Source organism: Ustilaginoidea virens, chromosome 6 (genome assembly GCF_000687475.1).
Source record: "Ustilaginoidea virens chromosome 6, complete sequence".
Classification (NCBI taxonomy): domain Eukaryota; kingdom Fungi; phylum Ascomycota; class Sordariomycetes; order Hypocreales; family Clavicipitaceae; genus Ustilaginoidea; species Ustilaginoidea virens.
In genome coordinates, this window is record NC_057321.1 from 730,715 (window position 1) to 752,684 (window position 21,970).

General features: G+C 55.3%; 6 protein-coding genes across 6 annotated transcripts; 4 read left to right on the forward strand and 2 right to left on the reverse strand.

Moving 5' to 3' along the window:
- Positions 1–651: 651 nt before the first annotated feature.
- UV8b_07171 (uncharacterized protein) lies at positions 652–2,101 on the forward strand (the record flags this gene model as incomplete). The annotated part of the gene is made up of 5 exons (XM_043144668.1): positions 652–717; positions 776–981; positions 1,142–1,370; positions 1,465–1,665; positions 1,721–2,101. The coding sequence occupies 5 exons, from the start codon at positions 652–654 to the stop codon at positions 2,099–2,101; spliced, it is 1,083 nt and encodes a 360-aa protein (XP_043000603.1).
- Positions 2,102–3,100: 999 nt separating this feature from the next.
- UV8b_07172 (uncharacterized protein) lies at positions 3,101–3,553 on the forward strand (the record flags this gene model as incomplete). The annotated part of the gene is made up of 1 exon (XM_043144669.1): positions 3,101–3,553. The coding sequence occupies one exon, from the start codon at positions 3,101–3,103 to the stop codon at positions 3,551–3,553; it is 453 nt and encodes a 150-aa protein (XP_043000604.1).
- Positions 3,554–5,244: 1,691 nt separating this feature from the next.
- On the forward strand, positions 5,245–6,902 carry UV8b_07173 (uncharacterized protein; the record flags this gene model as incomplete). Its single annotated transcript, XM_043144670.1, has 3 exons — positions 5,245–6,240; positions 6,343–6,645; positions 6,711–6,902. 3 exons carry the CDS (start codon positions 5,245–5,247, stop codon positions 6,900–6,902), a joined length of 1,491 nt encoding a protein of 496 aa, XP_043000605.1.
- Positions 6,903–9,075: 2,173 nt separating this feature from the next.
- On the reverse strand, positions 9,076–10,816 carry UV8b_07174 (uncharacterized protein; the record flags this gene model as incomplete). The annotated part of the gene is made up of 3 exons (XM_043144671.1): positions 9,076–9,328; positions 9,455–10,524; positions 10,592–10,816. The coding sequence occupies 3 exons, from the start codon at positions 10,814–10,816 to the stop codon at positions 9,076–9,078; spliced, it is 1,548 nt and encodes a 515-aa protein (XP_043000606.1).
- A 1,606-nt stretch (positions 10,817–12,422) lies between these two features.
- On the forward strand, positions 12,423–15,334 carry UV8b_07175 (uncharacterized protein; the record flags this gene model as incomplete). The annotated part of the gene is made up of 6 exons (XM_043144672.1): positions 12,423–13,088; positions 13,155–13,476; positions 13,530–13,570; positions 13,620–13,977; positions 14,047–14,441; positions 14,507–15,334. 6 exons carry the CDS (start codon positions 12,423–12,425, stop codon positions 15,332–15,334), a joined length of 2,610 nt encoding a protein of 869 aa, XP_043000607.1.
- Positions 15,335–16,692: 1,358 nt separating this feature from the next.
- On the reverse strand, positions 16,693–18,108 carry UV8b_07176 (uncharacterized protein; the record flags this gene model as incomplete). The annotated part of the gene is made up of 3 exons (XM_043144673.1): positions 16,693–16,889; positions 16,957–17,414; positions 17,492–18,108. The coding sequence occupies 3 exons, from the start codon at positions 18,106–18,108 to the stop codon at positions 16,693–16,695; spliced, it is 1,272 nt and encodes a 423-aa protein (XP_043000608.1).
- Between the last annotated feature and the right edge of the window lie 3,862 nt (positions 18,109–21,970).

Below are 21,970 nucleotides of genomic sequence, written 5' to 3' on the forward strand. Positions count from 1 at the left end.
ACGGCGAGTTGACGTCTTTTCTGACGGGCAAGGGAGAAGGAAAAGGCGGGCAAGTGGCAGTCGGATGGCAAAGGACAGGAAAAAAACACACATACATGCAACGAAAGAAGACCTGCAACACCAGGTGCTTGCTCGTCTCGCCGAGCTGCGGCGCTCGCCTGTTTTCTGTCCGGATGCCGCGTCCGGCAGTGGAGCTCCTCCCCCGGCCGTGCCCCGAGACCGCCTGGCCAGACCCGCTTTTCCGGCCCCTCTTCCCCGGCTTTCCACCGGGCCCGCAGCGCCGGGCCATGGACGCCGCATGCCGGGCAGCACAGCACTGCGACTGGACTAGGAAACCCAGGGGACTCATGTTTGTGACGAATATTAGTACCAGATAAGTTATCCCCCTCATTCCAACCAAGAGGCTGTGATTGGCCGTGATTGGCCGTGAAGCCGAACGGTACAAGCCCGCGGAGAAATATAAACCCGGACGTTTGGACAACTGGGTCCGGGCCGCGACTCCTTGAACAAGGCGACACGCGACCTGCTCTCTGGCCCCATCACCTTCTCGGCCGCGCGGAAAAGAGCAGCAACGTTCTTCATGCTTAGCCTATCCGCAGCAGAAGCAAGATTTCTACACTCGGATAGACAGTCATCGTCCCCTGCTCGCCGATGTCGTGGCTCATCACCTCGGCACAAACTCCACAGAAGTTTCCGTTTCTCCTCAGGACTACTGGCGTCATGGGTCGTTTAACCTTTGCGTCCCCGTCCGAGTCGATGCCGACCGCTCTGCAAGACCCCTAGTTCCCGAGTTTGTTTCCTGCGCTTCCCCCTGTCTTCCTGCGTTGGAGACGCAGCAAGCCCCGGCAACTCTAACGAAAAGGTCAATTGCGAGGCTGCCACGTACGCCTGGCTCCAGGAGAACTGCCCTTTGGTTCCTATCCCGAAGCTCTACGGCTTTGGGCTGTCCACTGACCCGAGAGTAAGTGCCGTGGCTCGCACGTAGTCGCATCCTGACGCTCGGCCTACTCTCGGTAGTTTACCCATCTCCATCTTCGTCCGTGGTGGTGTCGCTGGTCCTGGCACGCTCGACGACGATTTTGGGCAGCTTTCGGATTCCGACAGCCTTCGCGCCACGTGTGCCACCGTGTCACCACTCTAGCCGTCTGGCCGACCTCGATATTGGCTACGTTCTCATCCAAACAATAACTTCGGGCGAGATGCTCCCAGAGTCTTGGGATGAAAAGCGCGACGACGTCCGCCTGCAGCAGAATCTGCAGCGAGACCTCGCCAGCATCATTCTCTCCCTGGCAAGCATCCGCCAGCCCCGTATCGGCTCTTTCCGACTTGACGGCAAGGGATATCGGCATCTGGATAACCGTCCCTTGAACGTTTAGTCTGCCATGCAGGAGGACAAAGGCATCCCTGTCGGCATTTCGCGACGCACGACCTGTTTCCAATGTCGACGACTTCATCCGCCATCAGTTGGAGGCTTTCGACGACCGGCGCCTCCACCAGCCCAACGCGGTAGAAAGTCGCGACGACGCATGGTACCAAATGTCCAGCCTGGCCGCCGCCGAAATAGTATTCCCACAGCTCTTCCAAAAGAAGCTGGTCAACGGGCCCTTTGCCCTCTGTTTAACCCATCTTCACCGAAGCAACATCTTTGTCGACGACAACTGGAATGTTACCTGTGTGATTGATGGAATTCGCCTGCTCGCTGCCCATTGAATTCATCCAGCCGCCGTACTGGCTCAGCGGAAAATTGGTCGACGAGATTGAACCTGCTGAAGACGCACCCGTGCATGCCAAGTTTCTCCAACGCCTACGAGACGAGGAGCAGATTCAGAACCACACGCGAAACGCGGAGCCCCTCTCTTCGACCATGCAGGAAGCTTGGATTTACGGTTCGTTTTGGGTCACTCTGGCAGTGATGGATCCGGTAGGATTTACGTCAGTTTTTTACGACCGTATATTGCCCGAGCACTTCTCCTTCTCCCCGGAAGAGCTGACCAAGGCCGATTACCATTTCTTTGCCCGCTTCTGGCGACGTGATATATCCAGCATCATTGATAAAAAGCAGCATGATCGAAGCGAGTATTCTGAAGAAGGTCTTTGCTGATTCACACGGGTGCGGCTTAAAACTCGACCACTCTTTTGCCCTCGAGTAGGGGATGGAGGGTTTGCTTGAGACGTATTATTCTTTCTGTATCTTGCGCAGCCTTGGCAGAGGATGACAGCTGCTTCGCCGTCTTTCCTGCTACGGGAGTGTCGTAGATGGGCTTCCGTATTGCCTTTGCCTCTCAAACTCTAGAGGAAGCGCTGTGCGGCCGCATGGTCGGACTGGCGTGTTTTTTGGTCTAGGCGACTATGCAATCGGGTACGGACCTTGCACACTCTCTTTAACTCGAGATAAACAGTTGATTGCTCATATAGCTGAATATTTGGGATGTCATGGGGTATATAAACACTCTGTCAATACCATAGCATGTAGAGTTTCCAACTGAAGCTGCACGGCAGCCATGAGTGCATTCAAAAGACGAGATATCTTGTCTGTTTAGTGCAAGCAATGTATTTCAGTTTCACGTTATTCTCCCCGGAGCAGCAGCTTGCATTCGACGACATTATCGACCATCAAACGCATCGGAATCAACAAGTCGGCGTTTGAGCATAATTTCCCACCTTTTGACATATCCCCAACGAGTTTCAACGGGGCCGACATTTGCGGACAATCAAGCGTCAGCTCCATCTCTCATCGGTCAAGGGTGGTAGACCATCCCCTCGACCACCAAACCCAAGTACGCGGCTTTCAGCCGCTCAAGCAGTGTCACAGGATACAAACGCCCAATACAGCCGCACTTGGTGCGGCGTCGCCCTGTGGGTGCAACGAGGGTAATTTGACAAATGACGAGAACCCTGTATAAGAGTAGCACGGCCCCCCTCACGGTACAGCTCTGCTGCCACCCACGTCGACCTGTTCTGGTCTATATGACGCGCAGTTTCTGCCGTGGTCACTGATTCGACCCCGGCCTGGCTGGTGTCCGCGGCATCATCACCTTGTTCCCGCTACGCCCCGTCATCGCTCCCGGGGCCAGGACCCAACGGCAAACAGGCTGTCACGATGCACCCCGCCAACGAAGCAGACCGCGTCGCAACAGCGCTACGAGCAACATACGTGCGCTTCCTCGAGGCCTTCCGGAACCTCGACCCGGGCGCCCTCGCGTCGCTGAAAAGCCCCGGGTGCATGCACGTGTTCCTGCCGCAGTCGATCGGCCGGAGAGCCATGAGCATCCAGGAGCACGCCGAGTATATCCGCACGCTCAAAGGGGTCCTGGAGGATTTCCAGGTCGAGGAGCTCGAGACGATGGTTGATCCGCGCGCGCGGGCTGTGTGCGCACACGTCCTGGCGACGGCCGAGAGCGTCCACGGGGCGTTCAGCAACGAAGCTGTGTTTTGGCTGCGCATGAGCGAGGATGGCGCCCGGGTTGTGCGGGTGACGGAGTTTGCGGATAGCGCTACCACGTCGGCCTACTTCGGCCGGCTGCGGAGAGGGTCTATCGCGTCGAAGGTTTGATAGTGACGCCGACGGGCGAACCGAAGCAGCAGGGGGGTGTGTGAAGTTGAAATGTGATGACGGACAGAGTGCCGCGGTATTGGGCTTCATATACTGCGATAGGGTAAGCGAGGGAGGGGGTTTGTCGTCCGCGTTCGATGAAGAATCGTTTAGGTGTGTCAGGAGGATATGTTTGGTCTGATTAGGCGCAGGCTGCTGAGTGAAGAACCTTGTGCGTTCAGGTGTATCTGGATAAGTGTGGATAGTCTGATTAGGCGCAGGCTGCTGGGTCGGGACGGACCATGTGCGTTTACGTTATGTGGCTGGCATGGATAGTCTCGGTCGTTTCGGTCGTCTCGGTAGCTCGATAGCCTTGATTAGGCCCAAGCTGCTGGGTCGGGAAGAATCTTGTGCGTTTATCGTTTATATGTTTCCAAGATAGTACCTAGGCTCGATTGCCCGGGCTGCTAAGCCATGAAGAACCGTGCGTCCACTCCGCTGACCTCTATTGAGTGTATTTCTGACGGAGTCTTCCCAACAGCAATGAAGCAAGACTTGGGTTTGTACTTGCTGAATCAGAATCCTCGATCACCATAAAGGCTGCTACCTATACTTGCCAAGTGCTCAGGAGCAAGACTAGTCCATCGGCAAAACTCGGTCCGCTTGGGTCATCGCTTGCCGCGCTAAAAGTCCCGACGGAGACAACTTCGAGGGATCGCGCAGGAGCGCCTATGCTATGGCTAGTTATTTTACCAGTTTCAGTGTCAACGAGCTTGAGCAGTAAGCAACTGCTTAGTATAACATATACAGAAGACCCTAAAGCTAATACTCTTCTTAGATATCTAAGCATTTGTAGTATAAAGGCATTCTAAATTTACTCTAGTAGACCAATGTCATATGACCTTACCTATGTATATAGGCGCTCCACCATCACATCCTAGCTCAGCTCAATCAAGCCTCCTTCATATCACATCGTGCCCCTCACATCCGAGTAAGGCTAGTAGTAAGTATTAGCTTCTCCTTGAACAAAACAAAGCAAGATAATCTCTTGCGCGCCGTGGCAAGTAGATCTGGTGCTTTACTTCAGCAACGGCCTGATCCTACTAGTAGTCTTTACACAGCTATTCACGTATAGAATAGTACCGCCGACTTATATCCGTAAAGCGCGCCATCTTGAGAGCAGTTACGACTAGTAATCTCGCTTCAGGTCATTATCAAGAAGCTGTCGAAAATCAACGTCAAAAAAGACCTGGATAGCGGGTGTCCGCGGTATGTAATCTGTACCACCTGACGCCGTCTGGAGCGCCACGGCGCGTCCTGTGGAATGCAGGGGCTCCGGGACCCCTGCATGGCATGCGGACCGACTGCGACGGGCGCATGCTCCTTGGGCGAGCCGTGCCGTCTGGCGTTGGCCTGGTGAGAAGCTGATGGGGTTCCAGGTGCTAGTTTCCTGCAGGTCGAGATGATCCTCAGCCGCAGTCGGCAAGGGTCCAGCACAGCTCCATGTCTTGTCTTCATCGAAACCCAGATCCCGTTATATCCATCCGGTCCTGGAGGATGCCGGCTCCCAAGACAGTTGTCCGTCTCGCGCCGCATGCTCATCTAGATGATGGATTGAGCTTGGTTCGCCGGCCCCCCGTCAAACTTTCAACCTACAACCGAGCTGCCTTGCGCTGGTTCAACAGCCGTCCTTTGACCCCATCCTCGCCCCGATGCTGTACCTCTCGGTAGGGCAAGGCCTTGCTTTGCTCAGTCTGACCCGGCTGGCGCGCAGTCTCGATGTCCCGGTCAGCTTCTACTCCAGCGTCGACTGCAAGACGGCCAGCGCAATCACGCCCAGCGCCGCGTTGAACCTCAGCACCTGCATCGTAACGCCGGGCCTGGTTTCTCTGCGCCATGGCAGCGTGCCGTGCGCGGGCGGCGGCACCGTTGTCCCGTATCTCTTCGACGACGCGGCGTGTGCGACCCGGCAGGGCGTTCTGGACTTTTACAAGACGGGCAGTGACTTTCTCTGCCTTTCTGACTTTGCTTCCAAGTCCATAGCGGCCATTATGCTTAGCTGCAACAGAAAGCGGCCCGAGCGGCCGCAGGCGACGAGCACCGTCTCGGTCGCGCCAGTTGCCACAGGGGCCGCCGCCGCCGCTTCCTCAGCAACGGCTCGTCCCTCGTCTGGTTCGAGCGCAGGCTCCGGCAGTGAGCCAGACATCGCAGCGGGGTGGAGGAGCCTCAGCCTAGGGGCGCGGATAGGCATCATTGCCGGTGCGGCCGTGGTCGCGCTCTCGCTCTTGGCTTGCGCTCTCTGCTGCTGCTGCTGCAGGAAGCCGCCCTCTCCCCGCGACCCTCAACAACCGTATCACAACAACGAGGTGCCGTACGGATACGACCCGGCCTGGAAAGCGCCTAAAGTTGCGACTCGAGACGTCTCTCGCGCCGACCAGCAGCACCCGGCGGCTGGTATCGCGTCACCGACGCAGCCATGGGAGCTTCCGGGCGTTTCCCAGGCTGACGCATACGCAAGAGTCGTCGAGAACGTCACCACAGCGGCACGGCAGCACGCACGGTCTGGCGCCTTCGACAACAGCGGCATGACCACTGGCGGGATATGCCGCAACGGCGACGATGCTCTGCCGCCTGACATTACATCTGCGGCGTTTGCGAAGCATGACAAGGAGTGGAAACACCGCCTTGGCGCTGCTGGAGAGCTCTACGTCAGTACAAACCATTTCCATTTGCGCTCTTCGGGGAAGCAGAAAAAGAAAAAAAAAAAAAAAAAAAAGCCCGGCATGTACAACTGACGACGGCGAGCATAGGTGTTTGAATACCTGCAAAGCCTGGGCCTGCCGAATTTCGGCCCTCGGAATTGGACGAGTTCGCTCAGGATGACGAGCCCCTCGAATCCAGATCTGGACGGCGCGGGCCCGGCGCACGACGGAATCGCAGACATCGAGTACCCTGACGAAACGGGAGCCTTTACCGAGTTCCTCGTCGCGAGGGGGTACTCGAGGCACGGGATCCAGAGCGGCATGCGGCCGACGTACTACTTTGAGGTGAAGGCGACGACGGGTCCCAACCGCCAGGCGCCATTCTACATGAGCGATAACCAGGAAGCGCATGTACGTTGGTCTGGAGCGAGCTTCGTGGCCCCGGGGCTCCGGCGGTGACGCTGACAAGTGGGTAGATCCGAGACGCTCTGATAAGCCCCGGCCAGACAAGGCGGGTGTACATTATCTGCAGAATCACCAACCTCGGAGGCGGCAGCGGGACTCGGCTCGCCGTTTTTCTCGACCCGGAGGCGATGCGAAGACGGGGCGAGTTGATCTTCTCGGCTTCCGACACGGAGGATGGGTCGTGGACAGTCCGTCCGGCGTAGGGGGTGTGGATGAGAGAGATGGCGGGAACGTATCCAAGAGCGCGGCTCCAAGTTGGGGATGATTGTAGACTGACATGCTGCCACTTGTTCTTTTTCAATTTTTTCATCCGTCTGGATTGTATAATGCCCGTTTGGGTCAACACATGCCGCGAAACAAGATGCCAGTGATGGAAAGACAGGTATGATAGATGGCTGCCGCAACGTTTCCCCTTTGAGCACATGCAGCGCTAGAGAGCAACTCCTGGACGCATGTAGAAAAATGTCGCATTGTCGAAGGACATTTGCTGATTTTCTCGGAAGGACAATGTTGGAAGGAGGACGCAGCAAAGTTTGACGTTCTTCAAACCTGCGAGTAGTGCATGACGATGAAGAATCAGTGGTGACAGTGATGACAGCGATGACAGACGAATCGTCAACCAAGTCCGGTCGTGTCCGGCTGGCACCCCTTCCCGAATCACCACTGCAATGGCGGTCCTCGCCAGGGCGTTTTCAAAAACAGCTTGACCAAGAGCTGTTCCTCTCCAAGAGGGTCCCGGGCTCCCCCGGCTGGCCACCTACGTCGGTAGGTGGCGGGTTCTGGCAACGCTGTAGCAGGTGACGCTCTAGCTTCCTAATCCGCCGGCTGGGAGGGTTGATCTCCTTTTCTTGCGGTTTTGTCCTTGTGCTGCTCAAGGCGCTCTTTTGCTGCTGTTGGTGGATGTCTAGCTGCGGGTAGTTACGGCCAGACCGTACACGCCCTCGCACTTATGTAGACTGGTGGCATAAAGACCACGTCCGCACACAAGATGGAAAAGAATTCCCTTTGAATACGCGCATACTTGGCAATATCTCTTGATGACCCCAGTTCACGACCGTCCATGACCGTCCACGTCCCTCTATGACAATCTCTTCATCGTCACTTCCTGCACTACACTCGTCAGCTTTGAACTCATCTCACGCCTTCGGTACCGCAACCCTGACGAATGATTTGTAGAATCCGACGATGAAGGAGATGGTTATTGATAGGCACAAAACAGATGTGGACCGTCACTATTAGGGTCGCAAAAACAGAATGTATGGGCAAGCTTTGTAGATGGTCAAGGGCTGAATCCTCTGTTCTATGCGCGAGACTTGGTCTTTGTAGCGACGTGGTCTACCTGTTGCAAGGGGTCCCTGTACTGCCTGTGTATGTCCAGAGTGATCTCCATGCCAACCGGCAGGCATCGTCAGGCCTTATACTTGATGACCCGGATGACAGGGCGGCAGCCCTCGGTCAAGTTCGTTTGGATGTTTGGTAAACCCGTGGCACTCTAGCATGGCCCCGCGGCTGCTATTATCGAAATATGCTCATGACTGTCCCCAAGTCCCCGACGTTGGACTGACACTCCGACTGCCTCCCCCGAGCTGTGTGGCTCCTTCCGCCTACATCGGGGCTATCTCGAGTGGTGGACTTTCTTCCCGGCAGTGCCAGCCCTGCCGTAATGGCATCTGCAACACAACGAGCACCAGACTTTAACCGAGCCAGCCATACCTCTGGCGGGGATAACAGTGCAGTGGCTGTGTTGCACACCCGTTGCGAGATGCAGATCCGGCCCTAGTTTGTCGTTGCATCGTTTTGAAATCCCAGGGCCGTGTCGGCAAATGTCTGTAGGGAAAAAGGATGATGAACGAACCGGGGAGAGGTGCCGAATCATCCGACACATGGCGACTTTGGTTCGCCTCCTGCGAGATGGAGTCTGCAGGGCCTCAACGGATGGCTAGAGGCAGCCAGACTCCAAACGTGCTTGGAGCTAAAGCGATGCATAAATGGGTGATGCAACGTCGCAGCAGAGCCGCGTCTTTCTAATTCGTACTTTGCGCATCTGGTCAGAATCACTGCCACGGGGCCAAAATCGCCGCCATCTACCAGCAAATCTATAACATCTGCTATACCGTAAAGGCTGCAAAACGGGCCCCAGAAGGTGTGCATTGCCTCTACGGTGAAAGTCAAATCAAATAGTTGACGCGTTCTTTGCACACGTCCTCTGACAAGCCCGTTTGGCAGACTGATACCAGGCACCACCAAGTCATGCCCCCTGTTCAATATATATATATAAGACTTCGTTCTTGTTTCCACGGGGACGGCATTCCCTGAAGCAATGTTTCCGGCATCAGCATTGTCCGCCAAGCTGGATACCAACACACGCACCTACTCCTAGTTCTGCCAGAGCCTTACAGCTTTGTCCTTCCCCCCGCTGGCTACCCGCTTCCCATCCGGCGCCCAGTCGACCGCGTACACCTCATCAGTATGGCCTACCAAGTCATTCACCAGCTTGAACGATGACATGGACCACACCTTTAGAGTGGTGTCCTTCGACCCCGTCACTAGGAGCCTGGAGTCTGCCGAGAACGAGCATTGGTAGACGGTGGCAACATGACCGCGAAGGGTGTTGATGAACTTGCCATCCCTGTCATTTGCCCCCACCCCCTGGTTAGCGCCTGACGATGCCTTCACGTTTTTTTTTTTTTTTTTTTTTTTTTTTTTTTTTTTTTTTTTTTTTTTTTTTTTTTTTGGGCACCGGCACCACACGTACCTAGCGCTCCATATCTTGGTATGGTTGTCCCAGCCTGCGCTCGCAATCAGGGTGTCGTCTGGCGAGAAAGCTACGTGGTTGATCTGCTTTTGGTGTCCGACCATCCTGGCAATGGGCTTGCTGCTCTGCGCCGGCTCCCACAGATACATGGTGAAGTCATCACTCGCTGAGACCAGCCTCTCCGATATCCTGCCCTGCACCCGGGCAGCCTTCTCAAACCTTTGCTTTGCCTTGGCCCTCTTTGCTTCGTCGGTGCCTGGTATTTCTTGGTGGTCGTGGTAGGCGGTCCGCAGTGCGAATTCGGTCGATAACGCCAGGTGGTTGATCCAGTGAGCGTGAGAGGAGAGGGCGTGCACCAGCATGCCATTGACCGAGTCCCAGACTCGCACCGTCTTGTCGTGGCTGCCAGTGTAAATGAGGCCCGTTCCGCCCCAGCGGATGCAGCTGACGGAGCTCTTGTGCCCCGAGAGGACATGTTCGCAACGTCCCGTGTTGGCCACCCAGATGCGAACTGTCGCGTCCTTGCTCGCACTAGCCAACCGTGGCGTCCCGTCTCTCCAGAGATGGTAGGGCTCCCAAGCAATGTTTGTAATCCACTTGCTGTGACCAGTGAGGGGGGAACCTGTGGCCTTGCCCGAGGAGGGATCCCACAGCCTCACTGACTTGTCCATGCTCCCCGTGGCAAGCCGCTCGCCGTCCGGAGACCACTCGACGCAGAGAACCCAGCCCGTGTGACCTGCCAATGTGTGCTTTGGCGTGCCTGTCTCAGTGTTCCATATTCTCGCGGTGTTATCGCCAGATCCGGTGGCGAGGCGGGTGTTGGTGGCGGGGCTAAACCGAGCGGCCAAGATTGGCTGTCCGTGGCCAGTGGCCTTGTGCGACATTCTCGTGACCACTTGCACTTTAAATACCGACTGCGGCTCCGCGGTCAAGGTGACGGTTGTTTCAAAAGGGTTGGCGATTCCATGACTTTTGAGGAGCTGCAAGAGATCTGTCGGGTATTGGTCAACGATGATGTCGGAGTCGGGAATATGGATTCGGAATCGGTAGGGCAGATAGTCTTCTCGTTCCTAATGAGTCTCACGCTGGTTACTTTGCGAGACTGGTAAATCGCGACGGGATAGCGGCCAATATTACCCTAGCCAGCAAGGTGTTCAGTAGAAGAGACAGATTCTTCTCCGAGGCATCGGCCAGAGGCACTTCGATAACGTCGCACACTTGATTGCCATCGCCATCCAGAAATCGAGCCTTGAAGGAGCCTTCGGGCCCGGACATTGCGCTGTTGACATCTTGCTGTACTCTTGACCGTTCAGCATCTTCGCGACGTTGCCGCTTCGACGGTGGAGGGACGATGGTGGCCATTGTAGAGTTTGCTCAAATGAGTGGGATGAATATGCCACCAATTCTTGGCTTCTGCTGCAAATCTCAATATTGACAAATCGGGGGCGGCAGAAATCTGACGAAATTTAGGCGGTGAGGCCAGGGGTCCCAGAAGCGGTAAGTGGGGTTGAATGCGACAGTTTTGCCTTCTTGCCCCGCCTCGAGTCTCCGCAATCACTCACCTCGAGGCTCACAGTATTGGCTTCAGGACAGAGGAGCGAGCCGTAATCAAGGGTGTCTACCAATATGCTCCCGTTTCCATAGAAAAATTGACCTGAACTGTTGCTCTTAGGCCCTTGTCGTTTTCGTATCGAATTTTTTTTGGGAGGCAGAAGTTTCTCGACCTCTCTGTTCCTGTCCATTTTGGCGCTTCTAATGTTGCTGACCTACGGCTGCTCTCCAGAGCCCCAAGTGGGAGAACAGATCGTCATTGCGCGGCACTCCCTCTTTGTTTTACCCGACGTGTCGTTTTGACCGAACCAGTCGTCGGAAATGTCCGTTTGAAGGGCTGCAGATGGTCTTGAATCTGGACGCGGCTCAGTTTGAGTGCTCAATCGACGAGAAACTACTGACCATGTACTCTTTCTGCGCGTGTTGAGAGGTGTAGTGAGATGCCTCAGCTTCTGGGTCTTGCCTACCAGTGTTCGGCACTCTTGCGTCATTCAGCAATGTGCTCAGGCCCCCCAAGTTCGTGATTGTTCATTGTTGGTTGCATGAGATCTTCAGCACCCAACCACTGAGACACTGACCACCTTGCGATTCACGACCTTGCATCCCCATTTTTCGTAGTTTTCGCTTCAGCCTTGCCTTCGTGACTTTTTCATCGTATTCGCAGCCCAAGTGGAAACAATATCATATCCTGGAACATCACCAGGCGTTTTGTGATGCTTCCTATCCTTGACGATTTTTGTTCCCTCCGCCTTGATGTGCTTGTTGAGATCTGGCTTCAAAGCATGAAAATAGTTGAAGATAACCGCACGAGTATACGTGACAGAAACGGGAATCGCGACCGGATAGGTTGACGCACGCTGTAAGCAGAGAGAGCTAGTCTGGACTGATCTCTCGAGCAACCAGCATCGCCATGTTGTCCCGGGCTTGTCTGATGACAGCCAGGCTTGTCTTGTGACAGTTGCGCAGTCCGTGCAGATCTCGATCTTCTTCTTTGCACATGGCGGTTCCACGACTGTCCCGTTGTCCAAATCCTGCGGACCGCACAAGGTTGCTGCTCCCTGATCTCCAGGCTCGTACCGCATGTACGGCTCTATTGGGCTTCTTGTTTATACCATGCCGTATCGACTTTTGTAGGGCTCGCTTGTTAAATTGAGGTAACTCATCAGGATCAAGTCTGCTTACAGTATGACCTGGAGCTCTGAGCCCCGTCTGTATTGGCCTTTCTTGGAAGTGGCACGTGTCGTCATGTATTTGAAAAGGGAAGGAGCGAAGTAGAGGCTGAAGGATTCGCCAAGACTACCCTACTAGGCCATCAGGCCAAGTGCAGTTTATCTTATCGCCGGCCTTTGTTGAGGCAGCAGCACCGACTTTTGGAACACTCACGGTTCACTCATGATTCCACAATCCGAAATTCATCATGAGCACCTTTCCAAGACCTGATGCTGGAGCCGACTCCGTCTACTTCCAGTCTTCAGTCCGGTCTTCTGATTTTTGCCAATCAGTCGACGACCGGACTCTCTCAAACCATGTGGCCACCAGGAAAACGCAACCTGTCGCTCTGACGCCATCCGTGTCTCGTCCTCAAACGAGTCTTGCCAGGTCGAGCACTGCGGTACCGCAATCACGACCCTCCACTACCGTTTCTGGTCGAAAGTCTCGGCAAAGCACACTGACATCCGTGCTTGGTTCAACTGATCGCCAGACCATAATCTGCGCTCTATCTGAAGCCCGTGGCGTGGCACCGTCGGTCGGGGTTGCTCTAGTGAATCTGAGTCTTGGTGAAGCCGTACTCAGTCAAATCTGCGACAACCAATCCTATGTCAAGACTGTGCACAAGTTGCAAATGGCCGGCCCCTCGCGAATCGTCTTCATGTCCACAGCGTGTCCGCCCAACAAAAACAGTGTGCTATATTCCCTAGTGGATGAACTGATTCCTGATGCCGCCATCGAGCTTTTTGAACGATCTGCTTGGTCGGAGGTGGATGGCCTGGATTACATCAACAAGCTCGCTTTTGAGAGCGACATTGACCCGATCAAGGTGGCGATACAGGGAAAATACTATTCAGTCAGCTCCTTTGCAGCGGTAAGAGCACCCGTCAGCACCCGTTTGCGGTAGCCTACGGAGGCACAGACAACCAACAGCGAGCAGGCCATGAAATTCATTGAATATACGTTTGATCTCAGCTTCGCTCCGAATTCGCTGCGCATTCGATATCGCCCATCAGAAGATACCATGATGATTGATATTTCAGTCGTACAATCCTTGGAGATTTTGCACAATATCAGCAATCCAAAATCCAAAGACAATCTGTTTGGGTTGCTCGACCAGACCATCACCCCGATGGGATCGCGCATGCTTCGAAGCAATATTCTGCAGCCCCCAACAAAGTTCGAAACGTTCATAGGACCCCGATACGACGCCCTGGGTGAGCTTATCGGATCGGAGGAGATGTTTCACAGTGTTCGAAAAGGTCTCCCCCATAATCATGTCCATTGCTACGTGACTCTCCCTAATGGTTTACAGCGCTGCAAAATTTTAAAGATGTCGAACGAATCCTGACAAAGGCAAGACAAGGCTGCCAAGATCTGATACAACACAGTTAACAGATGCCAGATTATTACGATATCCGCCAAGACTACGATCAATCAAGCAGAACAACAGATCCAGTACATAATCACGGTCAAGGCATTCTTGGAGGCGGTTCCAGAGCTGCATCAGGCGCTTTCCGCCTGCAAAAGCGCCTTGCTGGTGAAAATACGGGACATATGCCGGCCGGAGGTGGTGAATTCCATCATGAAGAGAATCCGGGCTGTCATTGAAGCAGACGTGACCGTCATGTCGTCGCCATTGGACATGAGAAACGCACGAACGTTTGCTGTCAAGTCTGGCATCAATGGCATGCTGGATGTTGCACGCCAAACCTACAAAGAACTTACCGAACAGATTCATTTGCACGTCAACGACATTGAAAGTACGTAGAATGAGAACCCCAGGCCCGGCGGCGGCCAACAACGGCTAGGTGACTAAAGGCGTTGACTAGCTCATTGCGGCATTCGGCCGGTGTTGAAGTTCGACAATGGCCGAAAATACTGGCTCAAGATTAGTTCGCTGGGAGATGGAGCCATTCCGCCCATCTTTATAAACGCCATCAGAAAAAAAGACTATATCGAATGCCAGACAATGCCGCTTGTCAAGCTCAATGTCCGGCTCTCGGAAACGTCAAACGAAATAGTTGTCCGCAGTGATGTAATGATACAGGGGTTGATCTTGAATCTCAGAGAGGCGTCTGCGGAGCTATTCAGGGTGTGCGAATCCGTGGCTCTTGTCGACATGGTAGCATCATTCGCACATCTGTCTACAATCAGGGACTACACCAGACCCGAGTTTACAGGTACATTTGCGGTGAAAGCAGGGCGCCATCCAATTCTAGACAAGGTGCAAAGAAACGTTGTTGTCCTAGCAGTCGGGAACCCAGCGTGCTAATGTTGGTGGGCACGCAGGTTATGCCGGAGGATCTTGTTCCAAACGATTACTACGTCTCAAGCCAGAGATGCTTCCAGATTGTGACGGGATGCAACATGGCAGGGAAAAGCACTTATATAAGAACGGCTGCCCTGCTGCAAATCATGGCCCAAATCGGGTGTTTCGTCCCTGCTGAATACGCCTCGTTTTCTATTATCCACAACATCTTCGCCCGGGTATCGCTCACCGACAACCTGGAAGCCAATCTTTCCACATTTTCCGTGGAGATGAGAGAAATGGCATTCATTCTGCGAAACATGGACGAAAAAAGCTTGATCATCGTCGACGAGCTTGGCCGAGGAACCAGCACACGGGATGGCCTGTCTATTGCGATTGCAATGTCAGAAGCGCTGATTGAATCCAAGGCATTCGTATGGTTTGCGACGCACTTCCTCGACCTTGTCAACGTTCTCGAGGATCGCCCGAGCGTGATGAAGCTTCATCTAGCTTCTGAGCGATCGCTGGCGGAAGACGGCACGCCCCAACTTTGCATGCTGTATAAAGCGACCGCGGGCACGGTCGACGCCACTCAGCATTACGGAATCGCTCTCGCGCGAGCGCTGGGGTTTCCCCGAAGCTTCACGGACCGGGCAGAAGAGGTGGCGAGGGAGATGCGACGGCGGAGAGAGGCCAACTGGCGGAACTCGGAGTCCAGGAAGCTGGTGGCTCGGCGCAAGCTGGTCCTTGACCTTTACGAAGCGCTTCAGCAAGCGGCGGAGCACGGGAACCAGGAGACGCTGCCGAGGTATCTGCAGCGCCTGCAGGAGGAGTTCATAACGCGGATGAATGAGTTGGACACGGCGTGATTGGAGCGGGGGTTGCTCGCGACCGATGACTTGCTATTCTGAGTTTTGCTGTCTATTTTCTCGAGGGACTTGTGGCCCCGGGAGCCCGAGGAGGGAGATGCCGTTTGTTACAAGTCGCTCGTAGTCCAACGCTGACCTCTTTGCCATGCCTGTCAAAGATGCTGCGCAGATGCTGCGCAGATGCTGCGCTTGTAAGGCTGTTTCTATGCTCGAGTCGCCTGTTTGTCTTTGTGGGCATTATTTGCAACTGGTCCTGATAGCCAGCCCTCTTTTTCTTTTTCCTCATCTTTTTCTTTTTCTTTTTCATCATCATCATCATCTTCATCTTCTTCATCTTCTTCATCTTCTTCTACTCCTACTTCTTCCGACCACTTACCCTTACCGCACCACGAGATCAACCTGCCACCGAGGCTTGCCCCTCCATCCGGATCCGTCGCCGGATTCCCCAGGTTTGCCACGGCAACGACGCCCAGCCTGCTTCCTCTAGTCCGGCGATGCCCGCCGCCGCGCCACGCCCCCGTAGGAAGTAGTCGGGACTGCCGCAAGCCCAGCGGCCCTTCCGGAACGTCCCATCCCAGCAGCCCCAGCCCTCCTTCCCACCAGATATCCCAGATCCCACGGCCGTGGGGGCCATCGGCGCCGCAGCATGAGCCGGTCACTCTGGGGAAAGGGAAAGAAAACAAGACGCTTGGCAGCACAAGCGCGAGCACAAGACACAGCCGCAAAGGTCAAAGAGCGCGGATCCAGACAGCCCTCACGGCAAGCCCTGACGCCGTGGACATGGCCGTTCCCACCGTTGCGTCGCGCCCGCCCCGTGGCCGCAGAGAACCCGCACTTGTCTTCCTATGGCCACGGGCGATGCCGGTCCTTGACTACCCAGGTAGACGCGCGTCCGGGCCACACGGAGGGGTGGCGATGTCGACGGAAGCTTTGGGGACGGGCGGAGGTTTGGGTTCGGATGTCTGGCCGGGAGTGGTTCCCCAGGTCGAGGCTGGGGGGAGGTGCAGTAATAAGCTTGGATTTGGTGGAGGGCGATGGAGCGCGGTGGCCGTGGCTGTGGCTGTGGGGGCCAGGCGGCTGGTGGCGTAGGGTGGCGGGCAGGGAGGGTCTGGTTGGATGTGGGGGGCGGATAAGCGTTCTACTGGCTGGGGCGTGGCGGTGGCGGCGTGGCGGTAGCGCGTGGCGACGTGCGGACATGGGGGCTTGGGGGTTCTGCATATGAGTGCCGGAGGGGCGGGGAACAGCAGGGTCTTTTGACAGGGCTGTGCTTACTTTCAACATGTCCGAGACGGGACGCTCAACGTAAATTTATAAGCTTACAATCGTAGTTTTTACTACACCTTCGTCTTTTCGCTCCCTCAAAGCTCTCCCGACCACTTTCGATCTTCGCCGTTCCATCCCTTCCTGGGCCACTCCGAGGGCAAGTTCTGCGAGGGAGGCATCGTGTACCGACCTTCGCAGCCCATCTGGTCGCACTTGAGATCGCACATGCCGTACACTTTGCAGTAGCACGTGTCGACTTTGGGGCAATAGACGCCGGCCTTGCCAAACATGACTAACAAGGGGTTAGTCGTGGGTCCGGGAAGAAGAAAAAAAAAAGAAAGATAAAAAGCACAACGTACTATGCCAGGAATACTCAAAGACGCGGACGCTCAAGTCGTCACCCAGATCCGTCTTGACCAGCCAGTCGCGATAGTGCTCGTAGTCCTTCTTGGGCCGCCTCAGGATTCTGTCCCTGTGGACGGCGAACTGGGCGCAGCACGAGGTGCCCACCACGGCGGGGACGTGCAGGTCCGGATAGAGCTCCGTAAAGGCCTTCTTGTAGACGTGCTTGGCGTGGACGGGCGCGCCGGGGCTGGAGGACGAGCTCTCGTCCAGCGAGGGCTTGATCTCGGCGGGGCACCCGAGCATCCAGGTGCAGCGGAGGTTGACGAAGCCGTGCTCCTTGACGTAGTCGAGCTTGAGGGCCTTGAGCAGCGGGAGCGAGTCGTAGTCCGGGTCGTCGGTATACCAGTTGAAGCGGTCCGAGTGGAAGAAGACGACGTGTGCGGGGAGGGATTCGTAGCGGTCAATGATGTAGCTGGGGGAAGTTAGTTTGGGAGGGGGGTGGGGAGTGGGGGACGCGGCTGGTTTGGAGGGGGGGGAATTGTGCTGTACCTGAGGTATATCATGGCCTCGTTGCCCTTTTTGGCGGGGAACTTGAGCTCCGACTTTTCAGGGTCGTCAGCCATGTAAAAGTTGATTTTCCAGTTTGGCAGGAACTTGTCCAGCCAGGTTCTGTTGTACGAGTCCCAGCCGGCGAGGACGAGCTCGGAGCTGTCTTCTGGGAGGGCGTGGGTGATGGACGAGGAGGAGGAGGGGGCGGGCGAGGAAGGCTGGGCGTCTTTGGCGGGCGAATCTTGAGTCTGTTGCTGGCCACTCTGCGCCGAAGACTGCTGCTGCTGGTGCTGCTGGTTCTGGTCCTGCTTCTGGTCCTCCTTCTGGTCATGCTTGGCATCCTGCGCCTGTGTCTGCACCACCGGAAACTGCGGCCCCGAATCGACGTGATGGTGCTCCTCGTGCACCGCCTCGGGCTGCGCCGTGTCCGACGACGACGAGAATCCCCGGATGGGGAACCACATGGAGCACAGGTATATCCAGGCCAGGAGCAGAAACAGCGTCACCAGCTTGGGCGGCCGACGCACCGCACCCATGATGTTGGGGAACCGCGAGGCCGGAGCCTTGGCCCTGGTTGGGGAAGAAGGCGGCGGAAACATTTTGCCAAATACCTGCATCAACGCTGGGCGGGAGAAGAGAAAGAATGCACAGGGCGAAACCGAGCCATCATGTTTCCTCGGGGGAAAAAAAAACTTCGGGCCAGCGCGTCTTCTTATGCGGGATCGCTCGAGCCAGGAGGAGCCGGAATTGGAGCTGGAGCTGGAGCTGGAACCCGCCCTTGAGACGACGGCCGGGTCCAAGGGGAAAAGTTACGTGGCTTTGTTGGGGCACGAGAAGCCGAGCCGTATGCTTGCAAGGGCGTGAGCAGCGCCGCCGTCCTTGCGGCTAGTGCCGTTTTAACCAGGTTGAGGGATGATTTTCCCCGAGAAAAAGGCGGTTGTCCAGCAGGTTGTCCAGGCGGTTGTCGACGATGCGGATGCGGTTGCGTGGACTGGTGGCGTCAAGGGCGAGGCGTCGGGGACGGGGGCAAGTGTCATACGTATCAACTTGTGGTGGCGACGGGGGACCGGTGAATCCTGGGCAGAGTCGAGGGAGGGAGCTGCCGCGACCCTTGCTTGACAGGAAATAGAAATCTGTCCGTCTGGGCTTGCGGTAACACGCTGGCTTTTGTAAGTCTGGTCTGATCTGGTCGCATCCAGTCGCCTTGGGCCCGCCCCGCGTTCACGAGACGACGGCTCGTCTGGCAGTTGACTGGACCTGCATATATTTGACGCCTCGTACCTGCCCAGCCCAGCATGACAGCATGCAGCATGACGGCTCGCCAGCACGGAAGGAGCGAAACAGGCTGGGTTGTTGGACCCTGGTGCCTGCCGACGACTGCCAGCAGCTGGCGGGGGCGGGGCAACCACCCGTCGACCCTGATTGACAAGACGGTACGGAGTATTGTATTGTACTTTACGCACCTACCTAGGTATTGTACATGCCGAACGTTGCTGACCCTTGGCTGTTGCCCGATGAAAGCAAGCCAAGCTAGCTGTAAATACACTTTTGCAAAATACAAAAATAAGAGACCAAATGTATCGGACGGAGCGGGTAGCTGGCAGCTGCAAGTGGCTGCGCCTTGTTTAGGCACTAGGTGCCTACCTATACTTGGCAATGGGAAGGCGCCAGTTGGTTGACCAGAGAGAATTGAGCAAAGGGCTGCTGGCACGACCTGCGAAGAGCCCAGTGCCAGGCAGGCACCCCGCCCAGCGCCCACTAATTTGGGCCGCCGGACCCGCTGTGCATCCCTTGCTGGCCAGCCCCACCTCCTCTGATTCTGTCTGGTACAATCTCGGTACCACGGCCTTCTACGGAGTACTCCGTACCATCTGCTGTGCACGGTTGAGGATGCGACTGGAGAGAATGAACAGGTATTCAACACAGCAGATAAAGAAGAGATGCAGTGCACACGAGCAACATGCAAGCTGTGCTGTGCGGCGGAAAAAAAAAAAAAAAAAAAAAAAAAAAAGAGTAGCCGCCGCCAACTGTGGACAATGGGCCTCCGTTGCCTGTCGCAAAGCACCGAGCACCAGCACCATCGCCATCACCAAGACGAGGCAATACAGCGCAGAATACAGACTGCCCCTACCACATACGACCATAGCCGCTGGCAGAGCTCGGGATCCCGTCCGATCTCCCAGGATAACCTAGCGAGCGCCGGATCAGTAGTTGGGTCGGTGACGACCAGCGAATCCCCGGTGTTGTATGTGCTCATTGATTTTTTGTTTTCTTTCTTTTCTTTTCTTTTCTTTTCTTTTCTTTTTTTTTCTCCGTCGTATCCCTTGGCGACACGCTGTCTAAATGTCATGGAAAAGACGAAAAGAGCACCACCATCGCTTAGAGGGTACCCGCGCTATATTCTGCGTAGTGGCATCGTTGTAGTGGAAGCTCTTAGTGGAGCACGTGTCCGTTGGCTGATGTCAACTGGTCGTTTGCGACAACCCGGCGTCTTTTCGGAGCAGTCTTCAATTTTGAGCATGCAGTCGCCGCTAACCCCAAACAGAACGTATCGATAATACCCTGGCTCACTCACATTTTTCTGTCAGCAACTCTCTATGCATATCTTTTCTCTTCTTTCTACACACATCATCATGACTTTTGCCCATTCAATGACCTCAGTAGCGACTCTGACACCCTACAATATCTCTTTACGTTGAAGTAAACAATGAATATTATGTACTTACACATATAACTACCGCGATCAAAGACGATCAATATCTTGAGGGCTTTTCGTGCACTATTAGCAGTAAGAAACGCAATCCTCGCACAAACTTGGGAAACAGTTTCCCTTAAATATGTGCACACTCAAAACGTTCAGAGCATCGAAAAACGAGGTCACTGCTGATAGGAAAATATGTGCACAGGTACTCCGTATATAGCGGCGACTGCGTGCTCAATTATCGCGGACTGCGTGTTTACGTGTTTGTCTTTTCGCCCCTGACAAGCATTAATTTCCGCTTACTCGGCAGCATTGCCAGGATAGCGCAGGATGTTGATTCTAGCAACCTGCTACCAGCGATGCAACACCTCGAATCCTAGAGGATGGCTGGTCTCACCCAAGTAGAGTGCGACGCTATCGACCAAAACCCCCTCGGGGTCTCGCTCAGCGGGGTTTGCGAAGAGGTTTTGGATTTCACCGAACCTTAACAAACCTCACGACCAATTCGACATATGTGCTGACACAGGATGCTCTATCAGTCTTGTCGACTCTACCTGGCTCGCAAAACACTTCCCTGACAATCAAATCAGAACCCGAGCCCAGCCAGTTACTATTGGCGGCATCGGTTCAGATAAGTATGTTACAGACAGATATACAGTACTGACGTTGAACTTCTTGGGCAAGAAACCGGACGGTCGTCCAGCTATCGCGGTATTTACCCGCGAAATAGTAATTGTCGACTCACTCCGAGCCAATATGTTGATCGGTATGGACTGCCTCGGTCCCGAACAAATCGACATCATCAACAGCAAAGGATATGCTATCCTCACGAAGTGCGAGGATATACACATCCTAATGTCCGCCTGGCACCGGTCACCCCCTGCCAACCACCCCGTCAAGGCATCCAGCACTACAGTCATCCCCCCATACTCACGTGCGCTGATACCAGTCAACATGAGAGTCCCAAAGGATCACCAGATGATCTTCGAGCCAACTGTGACCCCAAATCTGCAACAATTCGCTTCCGTGGTTGATCACAAAACAGAGTATATTGTCGTCCACAATACCTCCCCCCGACGCATTCCAATACGCAAAAAATGAGTTCGCCGACTTATTCAAGGATAAAGGCTTTGCCCACGTCCCACTGGAAGAGCAGATGCGCATCCAAATGAAACCTGGATGGGAGGACATGATACCCAAAAAGTGCAAGATTTACCCAGTTGGCCCCGACGATCGCAAAGTAGTGGAAGACACCATGCACGGCCTGGTGGCAAAAGACAAGGCACCTCTGATAATACTCGTCTGCGGATCGCGCGATCCTCGATTCCCCTCCTGAGGGGTTTCGATCAGGCCAATTCCGACTACGGTCGGGGTTTAAGCTCAACGGGACCATTGAGCATACGCGGGTGCGTCTGTTCCTCGCCTGTATGTCGTACCTGTCTAACCTGTGTACAGGCGGCGAAAGCCGCGTACCGGGAGTTCGTGTTCCAGCGGGAACAGCTCCAAGTGGCCAAGTTTGGCCCGGCACCCCGCCCGGGGTGCGATAATGTAAGACGGCCGAAGGGCGGCACGGCCGTCCTAGAACCCGCGCGGCCTTGAACAGCGATAGAGAAGGCCCACGCCGCGATATTGGCGCCATCACTCCGCGCCCTCGCGGCCGACCAGGCGGCACCCAGGGCCCCGCGGTTGGCCTACTGGCCCCGTCCGCAGTATCTCAGACGATGACGCCGTCTCGTCGGCAGGTTGGGTCCGTGGTCGACCTGGCGCCGGTTTTGAAC